This window comes from Ovis aries, chromosome 13 (genome assembly GCF_016772045.2).
Source record: "Ovis aries strain OAR_USU_Benz2616 breed Rambouillet chromosome 13, ARS-UI_Ramb_v3.0, whole genome shotgun sequence".
NCBI classification, from domain to species: Eukaryota; Metazoa; Chordata; class Mammalia; order Artiodactyla; family Bovidae; genus Ovis; species Ovis aries.
In genome coordinates, this window is record NC_056066.1 from 24,740,864 (window position 1) to 24,766,617 (window position 25,754).

Below are 25,754 nucleotides of genomic sequence, written 5' to 3' on the forward strand. Positions count from 1 at the left end.
CGTGCTTCTTACACATGAAAAAACCATTAAGCATCTGTTGTTGCTTCTTTCTTCCTTTTTTTTTTTTTTTTTTTGAGGAGAGATGGAAGCAGAGGGGCCCCGTGTCTTCCTGCTTCCTAGGGTTTGGCTTTTGCGCTTCCCCCGTGAGCACGTGCGGAAGTGCTGCCGGCAGCTCAGGGTTTTTGCAAGGGAAAAAAAAAAAAAAAACCTTTGTATTCAGAACTAGGAGTTTAAGAGGGTGAATTCATAAGGAAAAGGAGCCATCGTGGATGGTTTGAGAAAAACTGCATTATTATTGGGATAGTGCATCTTCCGTAATACTTCCCTTCCCTTTCCCATTCTTAGGAATATATGAACTACATGGGAATCAAAAGGCAGGGGAAAATTGCTGTCACCAGGCATGGTGAATAAATCCCATAAATCTGACTTGGCATGGCTGGTCCAGGGTAATAAGGAACTGCGAAGGTGTACCTTTATGAGATCATGTGTCTGCTCCAGGGATCAGCCTCACCCCTCCCTGCCCCTGGGGGTAGGCTGGTGACTGAGGATGTAGTGCTGGCTTAGATGATGCCCAGGCATCCTCCTCAACTTCGAGGAAGCTCGTGGTCCAGCAAACGTTAGTAAAAGGCAGACGCGTCCAGGAGCAGGGAGTAGCCACAGGTGTGGCATCCTCGGGCATGCAAGCTCCTGTGCGGCGAGTCCAGTAAGGAAAGGGCACTCCAAACCCCAGCTGCTCTCACACTTCAGCTTGCCATGCATGAGCCCTCCACTTCCCCCTACCTGAGTAAAGCTAAGAGTGATTTCCCCTTGTCCTCTACCTCTGGGAGAACTAACAGAAGGGAAGGTAGCTTGAGAGCCCGCCCTGAGCCCTATCGCAGATCACACTACTCATGCTTGGGTCTCCAAAGGCTAGTCCGGCGGCGTCCCAGACCCCTTGGACCTCCCACACAAGTTCACTTCAGTCCTCCCTGAATCACGTCGCAGGGGAAGTTCCCCATCCTCTGCATTCACTTTTCCTTGCTTTGCTGTTCTTAAGACTTTGCAGTGAAATGAAGTGTACAGGGTGGCACAATTCAGTGCCCACAGTGAACAGGCAGTAACTAAGCAAGCGAGTGGATGAGGGAGAGTGGCGAGTTGGCACCTCTAAAGGACAGTTGCCACTCCATTCCAGGCAGCTCTTAACCTGGTAAAATGAGAGTCCAGTGTTTCTAGATGTTTCAGTATCTCAAGAGAAGCTGGAAATAGAGGTTTTTGTTTTGTTAGTATTTATTTGGCCGCACCAAGTCTTGGTGCTTCCCAGGTAAAGAACCCACTTGCCAATGCAGGAGACCTAAGAGATGCGGGTTCTGTCCTTCCATTAGGAAGATCCCTTGGAGAAGGAAATGACAACCCACTCCAGTATTCTTGCCTGGAGAATCCCATGGACAGAGGAGCCTGGCCAGCTATAGTCCATGGGGGTCGCAGAGAGTCAGACACGACTTAAGTGACTGAGCAGGTAGCATACATGTCTTAGTTTGGCACCTGGGATCTAGTTCCCCAATCAGGGATGGGACCCAGACCCCCTACATTAGGAGCTCGGAGTCTTAGCCACTGGACCAAAGGGAAGTCACAGGACACACAGATGTTTTATATAAAATATCTAAGTTCATTCTAAAAGTGTTGGAAGGTAATTTAAAAATCGATTCTTTCATAATCTGCAGGCCAGAGGGCACGTGTGCAGGCCAGCAAGTGTCTGTGAGCTCCCCTGTTCTTTGCTGGTGCTTAAGGAGGTTCAGCCTCCCATCTTGCACTGCATCTGCCTTTTACTGCCACCTGCTGGTCAAATTGGAAATTGTGCGCTCCTAGTCTCAAGAGTCCGGAGAAGGCAATGGCACCCCACTCCAGTCCTCTTGCCTGGAAAATCCCATGGACAGAGGAGCCTGGTGGGCTGCAGTCCATGGGGTCGCTAGGAGTCAGACACGAGTGAGCGACTTCAGTTTCACTTTTCACTTTCATGCATTGGAGAAGGAAATGGCAACCTACTCCAGTGTTGCCTGGAGAATCCCAGGGACGGGGGAGCCTGGTGGGCTGCCGTCTCTGGGGTTGCATAGTCGGACACGACTGAAGCAACTTAGCAGGAGCAGCAGCAGTCTCAAGAGTCAGACACAACTTAGTGGCTAAACATTTGGACCCTCACAAGGAAAAAAAGTGCTAAATATGTCGTTTGCAAGGTAGTTCCTACTGCTTTCGAAAGTGAGCATTTGTCGGTGTGGGGTCAGAGGTGGAATTGCCGTGAAGTGTGGCAAATCTGATGCGGGGGGCCGTGATGTATGGGGTGGCGGCATCACCCTGCTGGTGGATGGCAGTGTTTGGTCCTCTGTTCAGGGTGAGGCGGGAGGTGAAGAGGGACCTCCCACAACTTGCCACTCCTTGTAACCCTTGAACTGAGGAGGCTCAGCTGCAGAATCATAGCTTCTCAAAGAGGTGCTACAGTCAGTTCGGGGTCACAATCTTAATTACTCAGGTTCCTTAATTGCCCCTGAGCTTTCCTGGCTCTCGGAGTAAAGAACATGGAGCAGGTGTGCTCTTTTCTTTAAAAAAAAAAAAAAAAAAGGAATTTATTTGGCCACACTGGGTCTTAGTTGCATCACGTGGGATCCTTTGTCACAGTGCATGGACTCCAGTTGTGACGCAGGCTCAGTACTTGCAGCAAGCGGGCTTAGTTGCTCCACAGCATGTGGGATCTTAGTTCCCTGACCAGGGATCGAACCAGCATCCACTGCATTACAAGGCAAATTCTTACCCACTGAACCACCAGGGAAGTCCCCAGGTGTGCTCCTGAGCTGAGATGCTGGTGCAGTTCTAAAGCGCAGGCACTCAGGGAAAGAGAAGCATTTTGATTCCTAACCTGGATGCTCTTGTTTCTGCCTCAGTCTTTGCATCCTCTGTGCCTCCATCAGCTTTCAGGGGAGTCTGTTTGAGACCAAACCAGTTTAGAATAACTCAGCCATCTCAGCACCAATTCCCCCTCGGCACATGTATTATACACCAAAAGGGAAGTACAAGCCCACAGTGATTATAAGCCCAATAATGGAGCTATCATTAGAGAGCTCCGAAACTCCGGAACAGTCTCAAAAGAACAAAAATTGAATTAGAAATTCAAATGTTCTTTGAACTGTGTTATAAAATAGTGAAAACGAATGAAATCTTTTTTGTGCTTGGCAGCCGGCTCCAGTAATTAGATAATTAAATCAATGGGAAAATCCTAGACTGTCAGGCATAGCCTGTGTGAGCATTTCATTTGCAAAATTGATGGATTATTCTCAGAAGTAGAAATTCGATGCAGACACCGTGGGGTGTGTAGATTTAAATACAGCAAAAAGAATGTCGAGGGAGGTGAAAGAGCCTGAGATGATGAAGAAAACCACGGGAACTTTGCTCCATTTTCCTGCTCTCCAGGCTAATGTGAATTTTCAGTCTAAGAGAACGGTTCTGAATTCTGGCTACCCATGAGAATCACCTGAGGCCTTGCAGAAAAATGCCAATACTTGAGCGCCACTGCCAGAGTCTGACTTCATTGGCTGTGGATCAAAGGCCAGACATTGGTGACTCTAGAATGTTCCAGGGTGAGAAGTACTGCTCTCAGACATTATGAATTCTTAGTCCATTGAGATGCCACGTGGAAATTGACATCTCAGTCAGCTGTCACAAGGAGTGAAGCAGAAATACCCTGCAGGCACGAACAACGCACTTGGTGATTTCAAAGCCCTAACTCTAAACAATGTACCTCTTTGCCAGAGACTAATCAGACATGTTCTCTACTTACTCATAACAGATAGGAGCTACATGGGCCTTCTATATTGTGATGGTCCCATCCCCGGTAGGAGCTGCACCTGCATCTAGCTGAAAACAGCAGGAAGAGACAGGGGAGGGCCTAGCTCCTAACAAATGTGCCCTTCAAAAGGTGATCATCTTTGTCTATTACCCTTTCTGGTATGATTTAGGAAAAAAGTGATGAGCTACATCATCGTCCCAAAATGCCACAATCCTTAGGTTTCACCCAGATCATCCAGTACCCATAGGAGTGACTGCTGTTCTGCCCCTCATTATGGGCTGAAGGGAGAGAGATGTTTCTGGAAGAGAGGGCTCAAGTTCTGTGAACTTGAACTTGGCCTAACGTTGAGATGGATACATCTTTCTCCAGTTGCCACAGTTTTCTTCTTGGTCTCTCATCTCCTCCCCCTGCTTCTTGATAAATTAAAAATTGGATTATTCTGAACTCAGTGTTCCATTTTTAAGACCACTGAGAATTGACCGTGTCTTCCCAAGAGAGGGAGGAGGTAAAACATCAACATAAAAAAGAAACATAGCAGGACACAGAGCCCTCGCGCTTGAAACGATATAATTCAGCACCGTTATCATAAGGTGTCTTTTTATAAGATAGCGCCTCCTAGCAATGTGCCGGGGTCTCATTTATCTTCCGACGTTCAAAACAACGGTCATGGGAATGTGTGTCCCTGAGAAAAACATGCAGGATGTTGGCCCATACTGAGCAGACCTGTTTCTCCCCACCAGGCAGAAATAATAAATGGAACTAGCACAGGAGATGACAGGCCACCGTGCAATGCATCAAGCCCTCGATATGCCTACACTGGCTAAGGTGGGGCACATCTCCCAGATATCATTTGCTTGGTGAGCAGGCATCCTCTACCTGCTTGCCTGCAGCCCGGGGGGTAACGGGGGAAAAACTCCTGGTCAGGAGTCATTCTGGGGTCTGGCTATCATGAAACTTCCTGACGGGCTGTACAGCCCATTTACTGTCACTGCCAGACAGCAAAGTCAGTTCAATTAAACCACACTGTTGGCAAGCCGGATAGTCTTAGATTTTACTTAAGAACTCACAGTGAGTATGTGAGGCACATGTCCATTTTGAGGTGAGTGGAATTTGGTTTAGGCAGTTTCCTACCTTCTCAGGGAAGCTAACAGAAATTTATTTCCTCCAGTTAAAAATTTTAAAATATTTATGTATTTGTTTGGCTACATAGGGTCTTAGTTGAGGCATGTGGGATCTAGTTCCGTGAGCAGGGATCGAACCTGGGTCCACTGCATTGGGAGTGCAGAGTCTTAGCCACTGGACCACCAGGGAAGTCCTGTGGTCCAGTTAACTTTTATTTTTGAGTAGTTTTATAAAACCATCAAGCCACGGCATTTACAACCAACTGAAATTTCTAGAGATGTAGGGATAACTACAGCTGTTCTTGCCCTTCTACTGTTGACAAGTGGAACACTGAAAAATAAATGCATGAAATAACTCTATTCAGCATCGGCCAACAGACAGCACAGGAGTGTGACCCTTGGGAGAATGAAAGGAAAGGAGACAAAAACCTCTATCTTCCTCAGCTTTCTGCCTATTGACACTTCTTAGATCACAGGACAGAGAGAGAGAAACCCAGAGGAGCACTGATCACGTGACCAGCTAAGGGCACGGAGCAGATGCAGCTAGGATTTGGGGAGCCGAGTACCAAACGAGGAAACTCTGCTGAGAAAGAGTTACGTCAGTCTGTGGATCCGTCATCGACTAATAGGCCAAGCACGAGTGTTGTGAAAGACCACTGATCCAAGCACAAAGCAGGAGGCTGTAGGCCAGAAAATTCCCAGAGCTCACACAGTCCTGGGAGATGCTCATGCCTCGACCAGCAAGCACAGAGAGGTTTTATTAATCGCTCGGGGCATTTGGTAGTGACAGAGAAAGGCCATGCTTCAGTCTTTTTTTTTTTTTTCCCTTCAGTGTTTAGTTCATACATTTTTATTTATTTGTGGGCACCACATTTTAGTTGCAACATGTGGTATTTAGTGCTCTGACCAGGGATCAAACCCGGCCCCCCCAGCATTGGGAAATGTATGTAACAAATCCTTAACAAAATATCAGCAATTGAATCCAGCAGTATATAAAAAGGATAATACGTTATCCTGGATTTTATCCCAGGAGTTCAAGATGGTTTTAATATGGGGGGGGGGCGGGAATGATTCAGTATATTTGACCTTTTTGCAGAATAAAGAAGACAATCATATCATTTCAGTAAATGCAGAAAAAAACATATAACAAAATTCAATACTGATGATAAAAACACTCAGCACTCTTGGAGTAGAAGCAAACTTCCTTAACCTGATAAAGGATGTCCGAAAATCCTACAGAAAATGTTACATTTAGTGGTGAAACACAACCACATTCTCCATAACATCGGGACCACAGCCAAAGAAGCCTCCTCTTTCTTCTCTTTAACTCTGTACTGAATGTCCCAGCAAGTGCAGTAAGGCTGGAAGACAAAAGGAAAAAGCATATGGATGGAAAAGTTAAAAGCGTAATTGGCATTAAATCACTTCACAATCACGATTGTGTAATATCAAATCAAAAAAAGATGCTTCCAGAAATAAGTGAATGTAAGCAAGATCACAGTCAAGTCAGTATGTAAAAACATTAAAATGCTAGTACATACGACGTACTAAATCCATACAATAGAAAACCACTAAGCATAGAAAAGAATGAGGCCCTAAAATTCCGAACAGCATGGCTGGATCTCAAAAACAACGTACTGACGGAAAGAAGCCAGATACACACAATTTCACAGTGGACGGTTCCATGAGTGTGACATTCTAGAACAGGAAGAACTAATCGAAGGGACAAAACGCAGGTGGATGGTTTCCTTGAGCTGGGGGTCGGGAAACTGAGTGCAGAGTGCTGAGGATTTTTTTAGGGTGAGAACAAATGTTGTCTCTGTTTTTAGTGGTGCTTTCATCAGCGTATACATTTGTCAAAACTCATTGACCTGTGCACTATTAAAATGGGTATATTTTAAAGCTTGTAAACCATATCTTTTTTAAAAAATGTATTTGGCTGCACCAGGTCTTAGCTGCAGCATGTAGGATCTTTTTAGTCGCAGCCTGTGGGATCTAGTTCCCTGACCGGGGACTGAACCCAGGTCCCCTGCCTTGGGAGTGTGGAGTCTTAGCCACTGGACCACCAGGGTGGTCCTAAACTATATCTTAATAGAGTTCTTTTAAATTGAAATTTAGAATCCCCGCTAAGAAAAAGTAAATGTACTGATTTGAAGTGCTGGTGGCTGATTTATCCGAAGCATTTAGAGAGAGAGGTTGACACACATCCTGCCTTCAGCACTGTTTTTTTTTTAATTAATTTTTATTGGAGTACAATTGCTTTACAACGTTGTTCCTACTGTACGGCAGAGTGAGTCAGCTATACGTACACACCTCCGTCCTGTTTGAATTTCCTTCCCGTTTGGGTCCCACAGAGCCTCGAGGAGGGCTCTGTGCTGCATGGTCGGCTCTCACTGGTTGTCTATTTCATATACAGCAGTAGTCAGCACTAGCACTGCCTTCTGCACACTCTAGGAGCAAGTCCTAGAGACAGTGGTAAGAACTCCAGACAGGAGGGTCGAGGGCCCAGGGAAAGCAGAAACAGAACCTCTGCGTGTCTGTATTCCTCTGTGATTTTACTTACTGTGGCCCGCTCACCAGCCAGTGTGCTATGGGAAAGTCTCTCTGGGTTAAGGCATTCTTCCTGGGCGGGAGGATCATACAGCCTGGAACTCAAGGCCCGTCTCTCCCTGCCTCCACTTTAAGTGGAATAATTTGAGCGTAATCTGACTCTGTTACCAGTTGAGTAATTTGAATATCATATGCAGTTGTGTTCCTCTGATACGTCTGTAGGTTTTCAGAGTGTGCACTCAGTTGCTTGGTCGTGTCCAGCTCTTTGCTGCCCCAGGGACCATAGCCCACTAGGCTCCTCTGTGGGATTTTTTGGGCGAGAATACTGGAGTGGGTTGCCATTTCCTATTCCAGGGCATCTTCCCAACCCAGGGATCGAACCTGCGTGTCCTACATTGGCAGGCGGATTCTTTACCACTGAGCTACCCAGGAAATCTTGGCATCTGAGGTTGATTAAATCTGAAGATGTGGAACTGTATGGAGGGCAGGCTAGAGAGATATACTCAGATTCTTGTTTAAAATATGTATTTATCTGGCTGCGCTGGGTCTTAGTTGTGGCACGTGGGATCTTTAGTTCTGGCATGCAAACACCCTTAGTTGCAGCACGAGGGATCTAGTTCCCAGGGATCGAACTCAGACCCCCTGCATTGGGAGCATGGCGTCCTAGCCACTGGACCACCAGCAAAGTCCCTATACCTGGATTTTTGCGCAGAGGGTAGGCACTCCCACCCGTGTTGTTCAAGGGTCAACTGTATTGTCACTCAAGCATTGAATGTTCTGGGTTCATCAGCTATGTGCCAGAAGCTGCTTGTGTGCAGGAGTATAGCAGACACTGCCGTGTAGTGCTATCTAGTAGACGGTGATTGGAAAATTACTGGGTTGAATTTGACTCTGAACAAGGCACCTCACTTCTCAGGGCTTCATTTCTCCCATCTTTGGAATTTCAATTTTAAGGATTTGAAATATTCTAGCAGTAATTTCTGGCTTCATAGCCACTGTCAATATCCACTGATGACTGGACCGTAATTTTATTGGAGCTTGTCTGGGAGATTTGGGCAGAAGGGTTAGGGAGGGCTGTGCCACTCACCTCACAGCACAGTGATGTCATCTGTCCATCAAAGTGTTCTTAGACCACAGTGCTCCGACTGTGGTGGCACATTAGAATCATCTGAGGTGTTTTTTTTTTTTTTTTTAACACATTTATATCTTCCATTTCTTATTTATTTGGCTGCACCAGGTCTTCGCTGCAGCATGTGGGATCTTTAGTTGGGGCATGCAAACTCTCAGTTGTGCCATGTGGGATCTAGTTCCCTGACCAGGGATTGAACCCGGGACCCCTGCATTGGGAGACAGTGTCTCAGCTACTGGACCACCAGGGAAGTCTTTGAGGGGGTTTTAAAAATTCCAAGTGCCCAAGCTGCATCTCAGACCAGTTAAACAGGGATGGACCTAGGCATCAGTCACTTTTAGACACATTTAATCATCTTATTTGTCCCTTACGTACCCATTACCACTATCCCTCAACCCCTGAAGGAAATAGGTCTATAGGATTTGACACATGGCCTTGAATTTGATGCCATTTTGATAACAGCTGGTTTACTATGTCTGTTTAGCAACTGTAGTCGGAGCAAGTCTGGGTATTAGCACTGAGCTCAAGACATAGCCAAGCCATGGGTCACCTCACATTTCTACCATCTGGCAAATAATTGTGGATTTTCCATTGTTTGTTATTACCAACTCACTTCACACATTCAACAAATAGTGGGTTGGCCAAAAAGCTCATTTGTGTTCTTCTGTAACATTTGGTGGAAAAACCTGAATGAACTTTGTGGCCAACAGCATATTTGAGTGCCTGCTATGTACCAGGCATGGTGTCCTGGAGCCTCTGTGGAAGGCAGAAATTAACCAGGTAGAGGGAGTACCATGCAAAGTCCCTGTGGCAGAAAGGAAAGGGGGTCAGGCTGTCAGAACAGAGAGGGTGGCCCTGCGGCTGGAGCAGAGAGCGCACCAGCTGCCTGCAGTGATAGGAGGCTGGTGATGTGGGCAAGGGCCAGACCTCCGCATGCCTTGCGGACAGAGCTGTCACTGCAGAGAGCGTGGCTGGAAGCTGCTGTCTGTGTGCTGCCTCCAAACGTGCTGCCTTTCAGCAACCGACTGACTGTCTTAAGACCTCAATAAAAAGACAGCATTAGCGAGGAGAGTGTGAAAGCATGATCATGACTCATTCAGAGGAGGTAACCCAAGGGTGGCACTTTTTTGGGGGTTCCCTCCCAGACAAAACCGCAGGTCTCGCCCCCACAGTTATCCTCCCTGATAGCACCTCATCTGCACCGAGAGCTCAGTTTGTGCCAGGCACGACTGTCACGAAGCTCCATTACACCTCCAAGAGATACGAACTACTACTGTCCCTTTCTGTTTGTTTTGGAGAGACACGGAGAGATTAATAACTTGCCCACAATCGCATGGCTACTAATTAGGAAGACTGGGAGCTAATTAGGGAGACTGGGAGCTAATTAGGAAGGCTGGGAGCTAATTAGGAAGGCTGGGAACTACTTAGGAAGGCTGAGAAATGAACTCAGGCTGTCTTTCTCTGGATGGACAGTTGATGGTGGTGTTCAAACATGATGGTGGTTCTGTAGGGCTGGTCCATGTTGAATTTTTTTTTTTTAATGTGGACCATTTTTAAAGTCTTTATTGAATTGTTACAATATTGCTTCTATCTTATGTTTTGGTGTTTTGGCTATGAGGCATATGGGATCTTAGTTCCCCGACCAGGGATGGAACCTGCATCCCCTGCATTGGAAGGCTAAGTCTTAACCACTGGGCCATCAGGGAAGTCCCAGAAATGGTGTATTTTTATTCAGAGAAAATGGAAGCCATGATGAGGTTTCAAGCAGGTGGTGACACAGTCAGATGGCATTTCATCCCTCCTGTGAGGTGATTCACAGTCTACGAAGCCACAAAACGAAGGAAGCAGTAACAGCTAATTGGAATTTCAGAGGAACTTCAGATATAATAGGTATGATAGAGTTACTGGTTTTCAGGCTGATTGAATGAGCTCACTTGATGTACTTGCTGTCAGAAAATTGTCCTGCCCCAGGGAGCCACGTAACACCTTCTTGGAAACAGGATTCAAATGTTCGGCTAGATTTTGTGTAAAGCCTGGATTGATACTCACACATCCTATACTTTGGGGTGAGAAACAAGAGTACTCTGGAAACCACCTGGGAAAATTATGTGGAAATTGTGGTCTTATGTATGCAAGCAGCCTACGTATAATCCAGGGAGATCAGTTAATTGCCAAAAGCCTTAGGGCTCATCTGCAAATATCATTGCCACCACTGAAAGCAAGTACTGTGTTTTGAGGTGGTTTTTTTTTTTTTTTTTTTTGAACTATAGTTGATTTACAGTGTTGTACCAATCTCTGTTGTACAGCAAAGCAACTCAGTTATATAGACATTCTTTTTTATATATTCTTTTCCGTTGTGGTTTATTACAGGATATTGAACATAGTGCCTTATGCTATACAGTAGGACCTTGTTTATCCTTCCTACATATAATAGTCTACAGCTGCTAATCCCAAATCCCAATCCTTCCCTTCCCCACCCTCTCAAGTCCTATGTTGTGATGGTCTGTAATTTACATGGTGTTTGGTCCATGGACCCATTAATAAGAGGGACACAGATATTCATTTAATTGATGGGCTGAAATAGTCCACAGTCAAACCAACATTTGTTGAGTACCTTTCTATACCAAACAGTATCTCGTTTAATTTTCAGAGTAGAAGAGGCAAGGGAGATGAATGCCCCCATCTTTAGAGATAAAGAGCATGCCCAGAGTCTCAGTGCATCTGGGAGTAGGTTTAGGGTTTGATTCTAAGTCTCCTTGGCTCCAGAGCTGGTACTCTTGGCTCTCTCTATGAAAACATGTGCAATTTCATGCCCGTTGTCTGTATGACTATCCAGCATTTAGGAAGGACTACTTTTTTGCAGACAGGGATGTGAAAGTGTGCTTGTCAGCTGGCTACTCAAACTTGGATGCTGGCTGAAGCAGCAATGTTATATGCAGTCTGTGCTCCCTTCCCTTTTACAGTGAAATAAAGAAAGACTCAGCTATGGGGCTGTTTATCCAGACGCACACCTGGGGCCTGCCAGGCGCCCTGGCACCCCCGTGGCAGCCGGCAAGAGCTGATGGAGGGTGATTTCTTTTGTCCAACAGCTGCAGAACCAGGAGCTGCTGAAGGCAATGATGAGGAAGGCTGAGCAGGAAATCAGCAGCAAAGTGATCGAGACGATGAAGAGACTGGAGGACCCTGTGCAGCGCCAGCGGGTCCTGGTGGAGCAGGAGAGGCAGAAGTACCTGCACGAAGAGGAGAGGATCGTCCGCAAGCTGGGGTGAGTCCGGCCCTTGCAGTCAGTCCCTGGTTGCGTGCATAGCTGTTCAACCTGGAAGGCAAGCCTGTCTTGGCCAAGGAGGCGGCCCTTCCTAGACGGTGTTCTCATACTCTTTCTTTACTGAGCACCCAGTTCTGGCTGGTTCTGGATATCCGTGGACACTCGGCTAGTGCCCTCCATCCGAGCTCAGGAAATTGAACAGTCCTCAGGTGACTGAGCTTATCAGTCTCTTTGGAAGCATCGCACTGTTCTGTAGGGCTTGGCAACCCATCAAATTAAAAAGAGCCAGTGGCACAACCCAATGATAAATGGGAAGTCTGAATTTAATCTCAATAAATTAAAACTAATAGCCCAAATAACAAAGCGCTAAAATTATCCTCCTATTATTCAACTGTAGTTTAAATCACAAAAGAAGAATTTCAGTGTAAAGTATGTTTGATGCACAGTGAAAGATGCTGCCTTGAACGCGACCCATCTTCTGTGAGGTTCTTATTGGAAACATCTATCAAGTCGCACGACTGAAATAAGCAGAGTTTTATTACGCCCCAGTCACTGGGGCAGGCCCATCTGTTATGTTAATGTATGCTTTGTTATGCAGTGAAGATTTATCACAGAACAGTTTCACCTTTTAGTAGAATGAAGAGTCATTTGTGTGGGTTCTTCTAGTGTTGGTAGTTCTCCTGTTTGTTTCTTTTGAGTTTCACAAAGCCATTTTAATTTATTTAACTATTTATTAATACCTTTAAGTATTTAAATACTTAAAGTATTAAATATTTAAAATACTTTAAAATATTTTATTACAAAATATTGGCTATATTTCCCATGTTGTACAGTACATCCTTATAGCCTGTCTTACACTCAATGGTTTGAACCTCCTCTTCTCCCACTAGATTCCCCTTCGCTGCCCCCACTGATAAGCACCAGTTTGTTCTCTGTATCCAGGAGTCCACTGTTTTTTTTTAATATTCACTGGTTTGTGATTTTTTTGCATTTCCCATATAAGTGATAAGCATACAGTATTTTTCTGACTTGTACTTTGCATAATGCCCTCCACACACACAGGTAAATGCTGCAAATAGTGAAATTCCATTCTTTTTTGTGGCTGAGTAGTATTCCATTGTAGATGGGTAATTCTTGTTTTTTTGGAAAGCATAAACGTCCCAAAGTGGGATTGTAAGAGAGCAACTGTCAAATTCTTTCCATGACTATAATCACCAGAAGCCTATAGGATGGGGGGTGTTATGCTCATTGACCTCTTTGATATTTGAGCTGTAGCTTATGTCAAATCAGATGCCAATCCAGTGTGCCTGATTAAAATTAGAATACCCTTCTCAGTAGTAGTCTAGAGAGTCAGATAATAAATTTGACCACTGTTCATCAGCATCTCAAAAATAGACTCCAATTTGTATTTAGTCCCTGCACTTATAGACAATCACCCGCAGTGAGATAGTAAAGCTGTTAGTTTTCTGAAATGGGTCTGTGACAGCCGACTGTCTACAACTAGGCCTCAAGGTTCTTCTTGAAAAGTTCTTTTAAAAAAATATATAGCCTTTAATGTTTTCATAGAATTGCCAGTTAAATTTTTCTTCCAGTTTTATTGAGATGTAATTGACATGCAGCCCCATATAGTTCAAGGTGGACAGCATAATGATTTGACTTCCACACATCATGAAATTATTGCCATAGTAAGTTTAGTGAATATCTATCATCTCCTATAGATGCAAACTGAAAGAAATAGAAAAAACTTTTTTTCCTTCTGATGACAACTCTGAGGATTTACTCTCGTAACAAATTTCATAAGTAACATATAGCAGTGTTAATTATATTTATCGTGTTGTTGATTACACTCCTAGCCCCTGTAACTGGAAGTCTGTCGACTTGCTGCCTGCCCCACACTAAAGGTTCTGGCACTGGAATTGCTGTCCGCTTACTGCCACCTCGTGGTTCTTCAAATCAAAGCTCTTTTCCTGTTTCTTTAGTAGCAGGGGTTTCTACTGTCAGAGCAACAGGCAAAATGAAATAACGCACACATCTGTTTAGGGTGGGGTTATTGACGTGCGCAGGAGACATGATGTTGTTACTGGTGTGTTTGTTGAAGTGGGAGACGTACCCTAAGTGGTGAGTACATGTGTGCACATGCTCCCCTTCCAGAAATCAGACCTGGGATCATTCATTCTCTTTGCAGCCTGGAGAGGGCAGTCAGTCCTTACTGACGGGACAGTCAGTACAAACCAGAAGTTCTCAGGGGCAAGTTTATTCCCCTCCTGACCTCTAGGGACATTTTAACAATGTTCTGTGGAACATTCTTGTTTGTCTCAAGTTAGGGGAGGTTGCTACTGGCATCTGTCATAAATGGGTATTGGATTTTGTCAAAAGCTTTTTATGCACCTATTGAAATGATTATATGGTTTTATTCTTCAGTTTGTTAATGTGGTGTATCACACTGATTGATTTGCAGATACTGAAGAATCCTTGCATCCTCAGGATAAATCCCACTTGATCATGGTGTACGATCCTTTTAATGTACTGTTGGATTTCGTTTGCTAGTTTTTTGTTTGTTTTTGGTTTTTGCATCTGTGTTCATCAATTATAGTGGCCTGTAATTTTCTTTTTCGTGGGGCATCTTTGTCTGGTTTTGGTATCATGGTGATGGTGGCCTCAGAATGAGTTTGAGAGTGTTTCTTCCTCTGCAGTTTTTTGGAATAGTTTGAGAAAAGGATAGCTGCTATCTCTCCTCTAATGTTTGATAGAACTTGCCAACAAAGCCATCTGGTCCTGGACTTCTGTTTGTTGGAAGTTTTTCCTTTTTAATTAATTTTTATTGGCGTATAGTTGCTTGATAATGTTGTTAGTTTCTACTGTAAGCAAAGTGAATCAGCTCTATGTATACATATACTCCCTCTTTCGGATTTTACATTTCCTTCCCATTCGGGTCACCACAGAGCACTGAGCAGAGTTCTCTGTGCTGTACAGGAGCTCTCATTACCTGATTATACACAGTATCCATAGTGTGCGTGCACCGCGCTGATCTCAGTCTCCCAGTTCATCCCACCACCCTGCCGCCTTTGGTGTCTAAACATTTTTTTCCTATGTTTGTGTATCCATTTCTGTTTTGCAGATAAGATCATCTGTACCACTTTTCTAGATTCCATATATATGTGTTATATATTTTTCTCTTTTTGACTTCATCCTTTATGGCAGTCATCAACAGAGGAATGGATGAAGAGCATATGGTACATCTACAATAGAATATTAGCCTTATAAAGGAAAAAAACTGGGTCATTTGTAGAGACGTGGATGGACCTAGAGACTTTTGAAAGTTTTTTAACCACAGTTAGAACTTCAGTACTTATGACTGGTCTGTTCATTTTTTTCTGTTTGCTCCTGGTTCAGTCTTGGGAGGTTGTACCTTTCTAAGAATTGGTCCACTTCCTCCACATTGTCCATTTTGTTGGCTTAGAGCTGCTGCTCCTGGAGGCTAATGTGTCGAGGTCAGGGCGCTGCTGAATACCCTACAGTGCACAGGACACCCCCGCCCCCACCCCCGCCCCCGCCCCCGCAGAAAAGAATGAACTGGCCCCAGAGGTCAGTGCCAAGGTAGAAAAGCTTGATCTGCAGCAACCTGGGCTCCTCCTCTTGCTGTCTCTCCCCCTCTTAGTCCTCTGTCACATCAGAGTCCACACAGCTCTCCCTCAGTCAGTATCAGCACCGCTAAAAACAAAGAGTGGGTTCTTTGTCAGCCAGGTGGTGGACCTGGGCCTCCCCGAGAAACCTCACCTCACACCCCAGAAGGGTCTATTAAGCCAAACCAATCTACTCCTCCCCAGCTGCTTACACCTCCGTGGGCATGGAGGGATCCGCGGCGCTGAGGCCCAGGCTCCTCTGCTCTTGCACTGTCCGTAGGGAAGGCCCCGCACTCACTCCATCTGTGGTCGGCTTTCCCCCTAGTGACCTGGAAGACTTCGTTGATGATCTAAAGAAGGACTCCACCTCGGCCAGCCGTGTAGTGACTCTGAAAGACGTGGAGGATGGGGCTTTCCTGCTGCGCCAGGTGGGAGAGGCCGTCGCCTCGCTGAAAGGTGAGCATCCTCCTTGGAGCGGGAGGGGAATCCAGACAACCCATCAGACAGTGAAGGATTCGTTCGTGCACATGGGCAGGTGTTCATCCAACACCCACCGTGCACTGTTCTGGGTGCTCAAGATGCATCCCTGAACAGAGGAAGACGCGCCCCTCTCTGCCGGGAGCTGGTATTAATACTTAGTGGCTGCTGTAATCTGAATACACCTCGGGGCCCCGCAGACACATCCCACATACAGAGACGGGAAATGAGACCTTGAGGGGCTGCACCCTGCGCCCAGGTCACGTTGAACCAGCTCTGCCTCCTGAACCCCCACACTTCTCAACCATGTCCAGTGCTGGGGTCTGGGAGGGGAGCCTGCTCTTCTTGCCTTTGCTCCTGCTGCTCACTCACTGTTCTTGGTCTGCAGGAGAATTTCCAACCTTACAAAATAAGATGCGAGCCATCCTGCGCATAGAAGTGGAGGCGGTACGGTTCCTGAAGGAGGAGCCACACAGGCTGGACAGTCTCCTACAGAGAGTGCGCGGCCTGACGGACACCCTGACCATGCTGCGGAGGTGACCAGGCTCTGGAGGACTGGGTGGGCCTGGAACGGGGTGGTGCGGGGGAGGGCGGGGTGGCGTGGGTGTGACCTGAGAGTTTGACACCAGACTTGTTGGTTCTGATCTCATGGCCAGGCAGTCAGTCATATTTGGACGTTCTTATCTGTTCCAGTCCTGGTGTTGGGTGTCAAGAGTTTAAGAATAAACCAGACAGAACCCCTGCCCGTATAAAACTTCCTTTCCCACATGGGAAATAGACACAGCTACCACATAAACCACCTCCCAACAGCATCAGTCCTGAATTTTCCTTTTCTTTAGAAAACAGAACTAGGAAATTACAGAGATACTACCCTTTAGCTCTTAAACCAGATTTGAGAGCTGGTCACAAGCATACGTAACATCGAAATTCTTAGGAGAATTTTAATCACTATCATCTTTTGATAGGTTTGCAGGAGAAATATGTTAAAAGTACAGTTGACTTTTAGATGAATTATTAACTGTAAGGAGCAAGTGAGATTTTTCTAGTAATAGTGACCTCAAGGAAAGGGGCTCTTTTGAGATGCTAATGCTACAAAGAGCTCTATAATCTCCTGGATAAGTTTCAGGAGGCCAGCAAAAATCTGAATTAAGGTAACTCTTGCCTCTTCCTGCAGAGAAAACATCTGCCTGGGTACAGGAAGAAATTGTACTTGAATTACATTTTCTCATAGACTCACTACTTTAAATTGAAGAGTGAACTTTTTCTTCCAGTAGGATAAAAATATGTTAAAAGGATTCTTCATTAAACTCTTACCTAAATGTGGTAACCCAACCGCAAAGCCTACAACAAGCCTTCCTGACTAAGTGTTTACAGAGATAGCAGGCTGGCAGCAGTGCCCACCCTCCCTCTCTTCCCTGAAAACCAATTTTAAAACATGATACAGATAAAGCCAGTTAAGCTACTTTAAAAAAAAAATAAATATAGCCTCCATTAAGCTGCCTATCACAAGCTTTTATATTATTATTTCTTGGGATCTTTCTGTCTACGTGCTATACTCAGCACTGTGGAAAACACAAGGAGGAAGATAGGAATACACCCGCCCCCAGGGACAGGCACACGTCCTAGCGCCCGACAGAGACGACAGAGCAGGTGACAGTCGTGGCTCAGAGCAACTGTAGCGGGTCGGGAAGATGCTGGAGAGGTTGTGTGTCTTGAATTTGAGGTGCCGGAAGGATAGCAGAGCAGAGTTGCCCAGGAAGCCCTTAGAAATGCAGACTGAAGTTCAAGAGACAGTTAGAAGGAGTCTTTGCCTAACTCAGAGGGCGGGGAAGGAGGTTTAGAGTTGAAAGTTGCCTTCATGTAGGTGATTACTGAAAATGGAAGAGAAGCTCCGACAGAAGGAGAAGGAAAGGGGGAAACAGACCCTTGGGGATTTGAGATTGAAGGAACCAGACAGTTAAAGAAGTGAGCAACAGAGGAGAGCCGTGGAAGGCAGTATCTTTTTTTCAAAGCAAAAGAAAAACACATTTTGGTAAGAGAATGAGGGGCTAATTAAAAATTATGGGTTGAGTATCACGTTTGGCAGTGTCTTTCATTTGACTATGTTGATCGTAGCCACCAGCCCAGAGGAAGGAATTAGACCATCATCATCTTTCCTATAATCCACAGATAAGTACCTGAGGCTCACAGAGGCGAAGTTCCCAGCATTACAGAGCTAGAACACGGTAGCTGATAGTCGAACACAAGCCTGTCTGACCCTGAAGGTCCTGTCTTTTCCACCGTAGTGTGGGTGGAGCTGGACAGAGCATCAGATGACTGCCTTCCCCCCCCAGCCCCTACAAAGCAGAGGAGGATGAGGACTCACGCGGCAGTTAAGAGTCACAGTCACTCTCAATGTTGCAAAAAGGCTAGTCAGGTCCAGGTTGGGTGGCCAGATGGCTGAGCTGTAGGAAGAGCAAGTAAAAGGAACTGGCATGTAAACCACCTTCCCGAGGTGTGCAGCAGCGAAGGCAGGAGAGACTGGAGGGTTAAGGAAGCTCGGGCCAGAACCGAGCATCTGAGCACTGCCTAGGCCTGGAACGGGTGCGGGCAGTGTGGTTAGAATCATGTGTCCACTCTGGGACACCACCACGCCAACAGTGGGCACAGCAGCAGGAGCAGACCAGCTCCTGAGGGAAGAAGAGGTGGCAGTTCTGTTGCTATGGAAACCCTCAACTCTAAGCTGCTACTTGGCATTTTAGCATGTCTTAATTTCTGCAACAAAATCTTGCCTTGTCTGCGGATGACACAGCACTCAAGTAAATACCGTACAATGAAAATGCGCGTTACCTGGTTCACTGGTTTGTGTGGTCTCTCCCAGGCATGTCACCGATGGGCTCTTGAAAGGCTCAGATGCAGCCCAGGCCGCACAGTATGTCGCTATGGAGAAGGCCACGGCCGCCGAGGTCCTGAAGGCCCAGGAGGAGGCCCCCCACAGCTCGGGCCAGCCCGTCCCTGGCGACGTGAAGGCAGAAGTGGTGCCCTTGGCTGTCCACCATGCGCAGAGCTCTCCCGTGGTCATCCAGCCGTCCCAGCTCTCCTCTGCGCTGCTGAACCCTGCCCAGCACGCACCTGGGGGCCCGGGCCCTCACCCCACCAGCGCCCCCGCCGCCACGCAGGAGGCCCCCTCCACTCTGCTGTCCCCGCAGATGCCCGGGGATGGCTCCTCCGTGCAGAGCCTGTTCATCGAGGAAATCCACAGTGTGAGCACCAGGAACAGGGCGGTGTCTATCGAGGTAGGTCCTCCTTCCATTTCTCCTAATTCCATGAAGGGGGAAGGATGGGGTCCTTCCCCACCAAGAGTTGACAGTCTGGTTGTAGAGACAATGGATATATGTATCAAAGATGTGTATAACTTATATACATATATGATAGATTTTTAAAAGTCATTAAGTAGGTTTCAATGGCCAGATTAAGAGAAAGACCATCAGATTTCAGAGAAGAGTCAGGTACCCAACCTGTAGGAAGATGAGACAGTGGTGTGCTGGTCCATGTTTAACAACAGGGAAAAGCCTGATTTGTAGCATTTGCCAGTTTCTGTGGTGGAAAGACTTAACCAACCATTTGATTTTGAGTAAAGCAACAGTGTGACATCCACTGAACGTGACTTTGGGAGGAAAGGTGACAGTCAGCCCTCCTGAGCCAATGTGAGCTGGCTCAAGCACACCACTGGTGAATGCAGGGTTCACCAGTGACCTTGAAGATGAAATAGAATCTGGGTAAGCAGAGAAGGTTGGTGAGCGCATTCTCAGATAGAGAAGGTCGGGCCTTGAGTACACCTATTGACTGGGAAGAGGAGGAAAAACGGCTGGCCAAAGGGGCTGGAAGCTGACTCAGGAGAGATTACTCCCCGGTCTCAGACGACTAAGGTTTTATTCCATGGATATCAGAGAAATTCTGCTGCTTGGACCAGTGATAAAACGTGGTGTCTTGAGAAAATTCATGTGGAAACAGTATGCAGAACTGATTGAGGTGGTGGGTCTCAAATAAAGGATGCTGGATGGGAAGTTGTTACCAAAGTCTCAGAAGAAACGAGAGAGGGAGGCCTCAAAGTCACAGGGTATAGAGAGAAAACCTGCTGTGTTTTTAAAATATTCTGTTCAGCAAGAGCTGGTGTCAGTGTTCGTGCAGCACACTGCATTCCCCTGGGTCTCTCCTTCCTCTTCTCTAAACAGTCTCCTCCGCTCAGGACTGTGTCCTGGTCCCCAGTCCTAACCATTCCTTCCTCTCTTGCAAGTCAGCAGTGGACAACTTGTTTCAAGAGGTGACAACTTAAAACCATGAAGGCCAGAGTCACGGCCACTGGGCCTCTGAACACGAGGCAGCTCCCCTCTGCTCCAGACTCGGAGGCTGTGCCCCCTAAACCAAGTTAGCTGCTTATAAAATGCATATTACAAAATGGGGTGAAATGTGATTGATGATGATTCTGCCTGTCAGGGTGGGGAGGAGGCTGCAAGCACATCTTCCTCCTGAGAGTTAGTGGATCTGCCACATTAAACACCTCTATATTGCAAAGAGGTCAGTAGGATGATTCTTTTAGTTAAAAATGTCTATTGAGAATCCACGAGGCGTAATTACCATTGTTATGTGTATATTTTAAGTTTTAGCAGCACATTCACAGGTCACCTCTGAAATGCTCTGATCCCCAGTAAGGAGGCCTGAGTCTACCTACTGGCTCTGCCTTTGAGCTTGATTCACTCAAAAGATGTTACTGAGCCCCAGTGAGTGCTAGCCTTCATAGGCTCTGGGGTAAGCAGTCAACAGAAGGGACCAGGCTCTGGTGATGATAAATGCGAGGAAGGAAGAAACAGAGGCGGCTCAGGATGGTGACAGTGCCGGCTGTTACTCCTAGAGAGTGAATCTTGGGCAAATCCTTCATCTCACTGGGCCCCTGTGTTCTCACTGTAAGATACACTGATTCTGTGATCTCCTGGGTCTTTTCTGATTCTGACAGTATGGGGTTCTGCTGATCCTGGTGCTCATTTCCACTCTTTCCTCTTAAAATGATAATATAACATCTCAAAATCACAGGAAAATGTTCTTTCAAAAAATGTACAGGTATTTTAAAATGCATTTTATGTATTTCTGTGTAGAAACTGTAGAACTTAGTGGAGCTTAGAGATTATCTCAATACCCCCTGCATTTGGTAAATAGGAAAATGTGACCCAGAAGGTCATATGGCAATTCTTTAGACAGCAGCAGAACTAAAACATAGGATTAGTGAGTGTTCTGGTGTTTGTTTCTTTGAACATCTCCTCTATGATGAAAGCTCAGTGTAGATGAAAAGAAAGTTACGGGCTACACGCCTTTGTGTATCTCTATCCCTCTTATGAGTGCTGGGAGAGTATGTGCTAAGTGCTCAGTGATAACCGAGTGAGTGAGTGGTTGGGTTTCTGAGCTTACTGCTCTGTGAATGAACTTCACTTGGGCTTCTGTGGCAGCCTATTTAAGGAGATGTAGCAGACAGCATAAGAGTCAGGTTTGTCTGATGTGCAGACGTGTCCCTGGACACAGAAGCCAGAGCATCATTTGACCAGTGGTTTAAATGGGTTACACTTTCCCCCACCCCAGCATCAAATCTCAAAACTTATCAATTCACGTTCCCTTCTGACTTTTGAACTTTCTTCATTGCTGATGTCCTTCAGAAAGCAGAAAGGAAATGGGAAGAGAAAAGGCAAAATCTGGACCACTATAACGGGAAGGAGTTTGAGAAACTCCTAGAAGAAGCCCAGGCCAATATTATGAAGTCAATTCCAAACCTGGAGATGCCACCAGCCTCAGGCCCCCAGCCAAAGGGTGATGCTCCAGTGGACAAGTTAGAACTTTCAGGTAAGGTGCTATCAGAGCTGTGTGGTGCCACCCACATGGGCACAGGCTGGCCAATGGGATCAAGCTCTCACTTCCTAAAAATCTTATATAATATTATATCTCAACTATGCCTCAGTAAAAAACTTTTTTTAATTTATAAGTTTTAGGTGCACAATAGTGATTCACAATTTTTATGGGTTATATTCCATTTATAGTTATAAAATAGTGGCTATATTCCCAGTTTTATATAATATATCTTTGTGGCTAATTTATTTTATACAGCATAGTTTATAACTCTCAGTCCCTTACCCTTATCTTGCCCCTCCTCCCTTCCCTCTATACTCACTGGTAATCACTAGTTTCTTCTCTGTATATGTGAGTCTGATTCATTTTGTTATCTATGTACTACTTTATTTTTTAGATTCCACATCTAAGTGATAGCATAAAGTATCTGTCTTTTTCTGACTTATGCACTTAGCATAATACCTTCCAAGAGTCCATGTTGTAAATGGCAAAATTTGACTCTCTTTATGACTGAGTAATATGCTCGTGTACATATACCCTGCACACCCTCTTCATCCATTCCTCTGTGCATGGACACTTAGCTTGCTTCCATATTGTGGCAAATGTAAATAATGTGGCTATAAGTATTGGGGTACACGTATCTTTTCAGATTAGTGTTTGTTTTGGGAGGCTGTATACCCAATAGTACTATATACTACTGCTGGTAATTCTGTTTTTAGTTTTTTGAGAAACCCAATACACACAGATGGCCAACAGTTATTTGAAAAGTTGTTCAACATAACCAGGGAAATTTCAAATCAGAATCACAATGAGATATTACTTCACATCTGTTAGGATGTCTTTTATCAAAAAAAAACAAGATAACACATGTTAGCAAAGATGTGGAGAAAAGAGTACCATCATCCACTGTTCATAGGAATGTAAATTTGTACAGCCACTATGGAAAATGGTAGGAAGGTTTCTCCAAAAATTAAATATAGAACTACCATATAACCAGCAATCCCACATCCAAGAATATATTCCAAGGAAACATAGTCATCTCAAGAGATATCAACACTCTTCATGCTCATGGCTGCATTATTTGTGAAGGGATATGGAAAAGTTCATTGCTGAATGGAATGGGTAACGAAGATGTGATGTGTATGCCTACTATATAATTATACATGTGTACATAATATATACTTATTGCATATTTATACATATATTCTATGTATATGTATATAGTGTATACACATATATAATATATATGTGGATAATTGTGTAATATATATATATGAACATTATTCAACTATAAGAAATAAGATAATCCTGCCTTTTGTGACAACATGGACAAAAACTGAAGTCACTCGGTTGTGTCCAACTCTTTGTGACCCTGTGAGCTGTCACCCACCAGACTCCTCCATCCATGGGATTTTCCAGGCAGGAATACTGGAGTGGGTTGCCATTTCCTTCTCCAACGTGGATGAACCTGGAGCATATTATACTAAGTGAAAGAAGCCAGCCAAAGAAAAATAAATACTGTGTATCCTCACTTATAGGTGGAATCTTTAAAAAAAAAAAAAAAAGTGAACTCACAGAAACAGGGAGTCTAGTAGAATGGGGACGTGCTGGTCAGTGGATACAAGCTTTCAGTTACAAGATGAATAAACTCTGGATAGCTCAGGTACAGCATGTTGACAATAATATTTAATATATACTTGGAATTTGCTGAGAGAGTAGATCTTACACATTCTTACCACACACACACAAAACTATGAAGTGATGGATTTGTTAATGATTGTTAAGCATAAACACTGTGAAATGCTTATCAAATCATCAGGTTGTACAGTTTACATATGTATAATTTTGTTCAATTATATCTCAAAGCTGGGAGGAAGATGAAGTCCATGTTAACAAGAAAAAAAATTTAATTGGAAACAAAGCCTCAGATGTCTCTAGAGCCTTGCTTCTATTTTAATTTTTATTGGCTACTACTGTTGAAGAACTGTAACCATAGCAGGGAAGCTGTGTTCTGCATTAGGATTCTAGAACAGTGTCCACTAAGGAAAAATGTAGCTTCTGCCTTTCTTATGAATTTATGACCCTTTGCCACAGCAGCTGGGGGAACAGGAGGCCTGTGTTTAAATTGAGCTCTCCTTAGAAAACACCAGATTTTATGAGTTCCCAGAGGGATGTTAGATCACAGAGAGGATTCACATTATTTTTTAAATCAAAATTATTAGATAGTATATTTTAACCAACCAAACCGTGGAAATTAAGCATCAGTGTCTCCATAATAATATAAAATAGCTGTTAAACTCAAGCTGGTAAATCTTCAACCAGTTAAAAACCACGTGCCTTATTCTGCTCTTAAAATTATGGACAAAGACATTATTTTACATGCAGCCCAGGGCACCTCAAGTTGGTCAGAGACAGAACCTTTGTCATTACATATGGGAGGGAGACCAGAGCCAAGCTGTTGGCCTCAGGATGAGACCCTATAACCCAGCACCCTCTGCACAAGCCAGAAACCATCCACTGCAATCACTGGCCTGTCACCCTGATGACTTACCCAAGCCTGTATTAAAACTTTCAGTAGAAAATCCTCCAGCACCTCCTCTAAACAACTCCATGTCATTTGCTCAGAAAAGACAAACACTTCTGGGAGGCCTGAACTGTGAGTCCCCAGAGTTGGGGCAAAGGCTAGCTGGAAGCTCTGATTCCAAATTTCTGGTTTTACTGCATTTGCGAGCTCTTGGATAGAGTATTGGTAAAAGGTGGAAGGGAAGGATATTGATACAGGACAGGATTGAAGCTGTTTGAGTTTTAACTAAGAAATGCCCCTTTCTGGGCATTTTTGGCAGGAAAGCTCAGCAGACAGCTGCATCTCCTAACCTTCGGTGTCAGTACTACTTTTTGATTCGCTCATTTCTGCGTGTGCTTCTTCCTTTAATTAGCAGAGAGGCCGTTTCTAACCACATAACCGTGACCAAAAAAATCCACTTTCTCCCCACCTCTGTTCTGTGACCCCATCTGCTTCCCACTCTCCCTCCAGCCCTTCCTGGGCCAGATTCTGCTCTCACCTCCTCCACCTGAAGCCTTTCTCCGAACCCTCCTTTTCAAACTCAGGGATGAAAGCTCTGGAGGCCCTGCAAGGGGTTCTGACCTCTCATCTCTCCCAGTAAAAGTTTTTTGGGGTAAGAAATTTGTTTAGAAGTCACACTAAGTAATACTTGCATAGCAGTTGCTATAAGCCAGGCATTATTTTAAATGCTTTATGTGCATCGAGCCATTTAATCTTCACAACACCACAGTGGAAACAATATTGTTAACCCATTAAGCAGATGAGACAACTGAGGCAGACAGAGGTTAATTAAATTGTTCAGGGCCTTTCTAGGACTTCAAACCAGTCAGGCTTCAGGGCCTATATTTTTAGTTGTTGCACCATGGAGAGAAGAAAGAAGTTTTGAATCAGGTTGCACTGACATTCTAGGAATACAGTGGACTTTCTGGATGTTATCTTGAAAGCTGATTTTGCAATGACACACTGTTTTCCAGAAGACTCTCCAAATTCAGAACTGGACTTGGACAAGCTGGGGGGTAGGTCCCCACCTCCTCCTCCACCACCTCCACGGCGGAGCTACCTGCCAGGATCTGGGCTCACCACCACAAGGTCGGGGGACGTGGTCTACACCGGCAGGAAGGAGAGTGCCACTGCTAAGGTCTGATGGGTGAAGCCCTGCTAAACTGGTCTCTGGGTACAGATGATGTCCCTAGACAAGGTCTTCTCTGCTCTCCTTTAGAACATGAAAGGTAGCAAACAGAAGCAGAGAATGAACTAGATCTCCAAGGAAGCGCCACAGGTGGGAAAGTGTCAGTCAGTATACTGTTGGAATAGACTCAGCCCCAGGAGTTCTGTCCTTAC

At 45.1% G+C, this 25,754-nt stretch overlaps 1 protein-coding gene and 1 non-coding gene across 32 annotated transcripts in view; one reads left to right on the top strand and one right to left on the bottom strand.

Annotated features, from left to right (window-relative positions):
• KIAA1217 (KIAA1217 ortholog) overlaps window positions 1-25,754 on the top strand; it is an 815,860-nt gene that overhangs the window by 770,053 nt on the left and 20,053 nt on the right. For 28 of the 31 annotated variants that reach the window (XM_042230521.2, XM_042230511.1, XM_042230525.1 and 25 more), the window contains 6 exons: window positions 11,704-11,879; window positions 15,828-15,958; window positions 16,368-16,515; window positions 18,840-19,254; window positions 21,664-21,847; window positions 25,388-25,551. In XM_042230521.2, coding sequence (XP_042086455.1) covers window positions 11,704-11,879; window positions 15,828-15,958; window positions 16,368-16,515; window positions 18,840-19,254; window positions 21,664-21,847; window positions 25,388-25,551 — 1,218 coding nt within the window. The remainder of the gene's footprint in view (window positions 1-11,703; window positions 11,880-15,827; window positions 15,959-16,367; window positions 16,516-18,839; window positions 19,255-21,663; window positions 21,848-25,387; window positions 25,552-25,754) is intronic. The other 3 variants (XM_042230512.1, XM_060397340.1, XM_027976619.2) reach the window with 1 other exon arrangement.
• Window positions 5,053-5,125, bottom strand: TRNAG-CCC (transfer RNA glycine (anticodon CCC)). Its single transcript has one exon. It is a non-coding gene; the product is annotated as a tRNA-Gly (tRNA).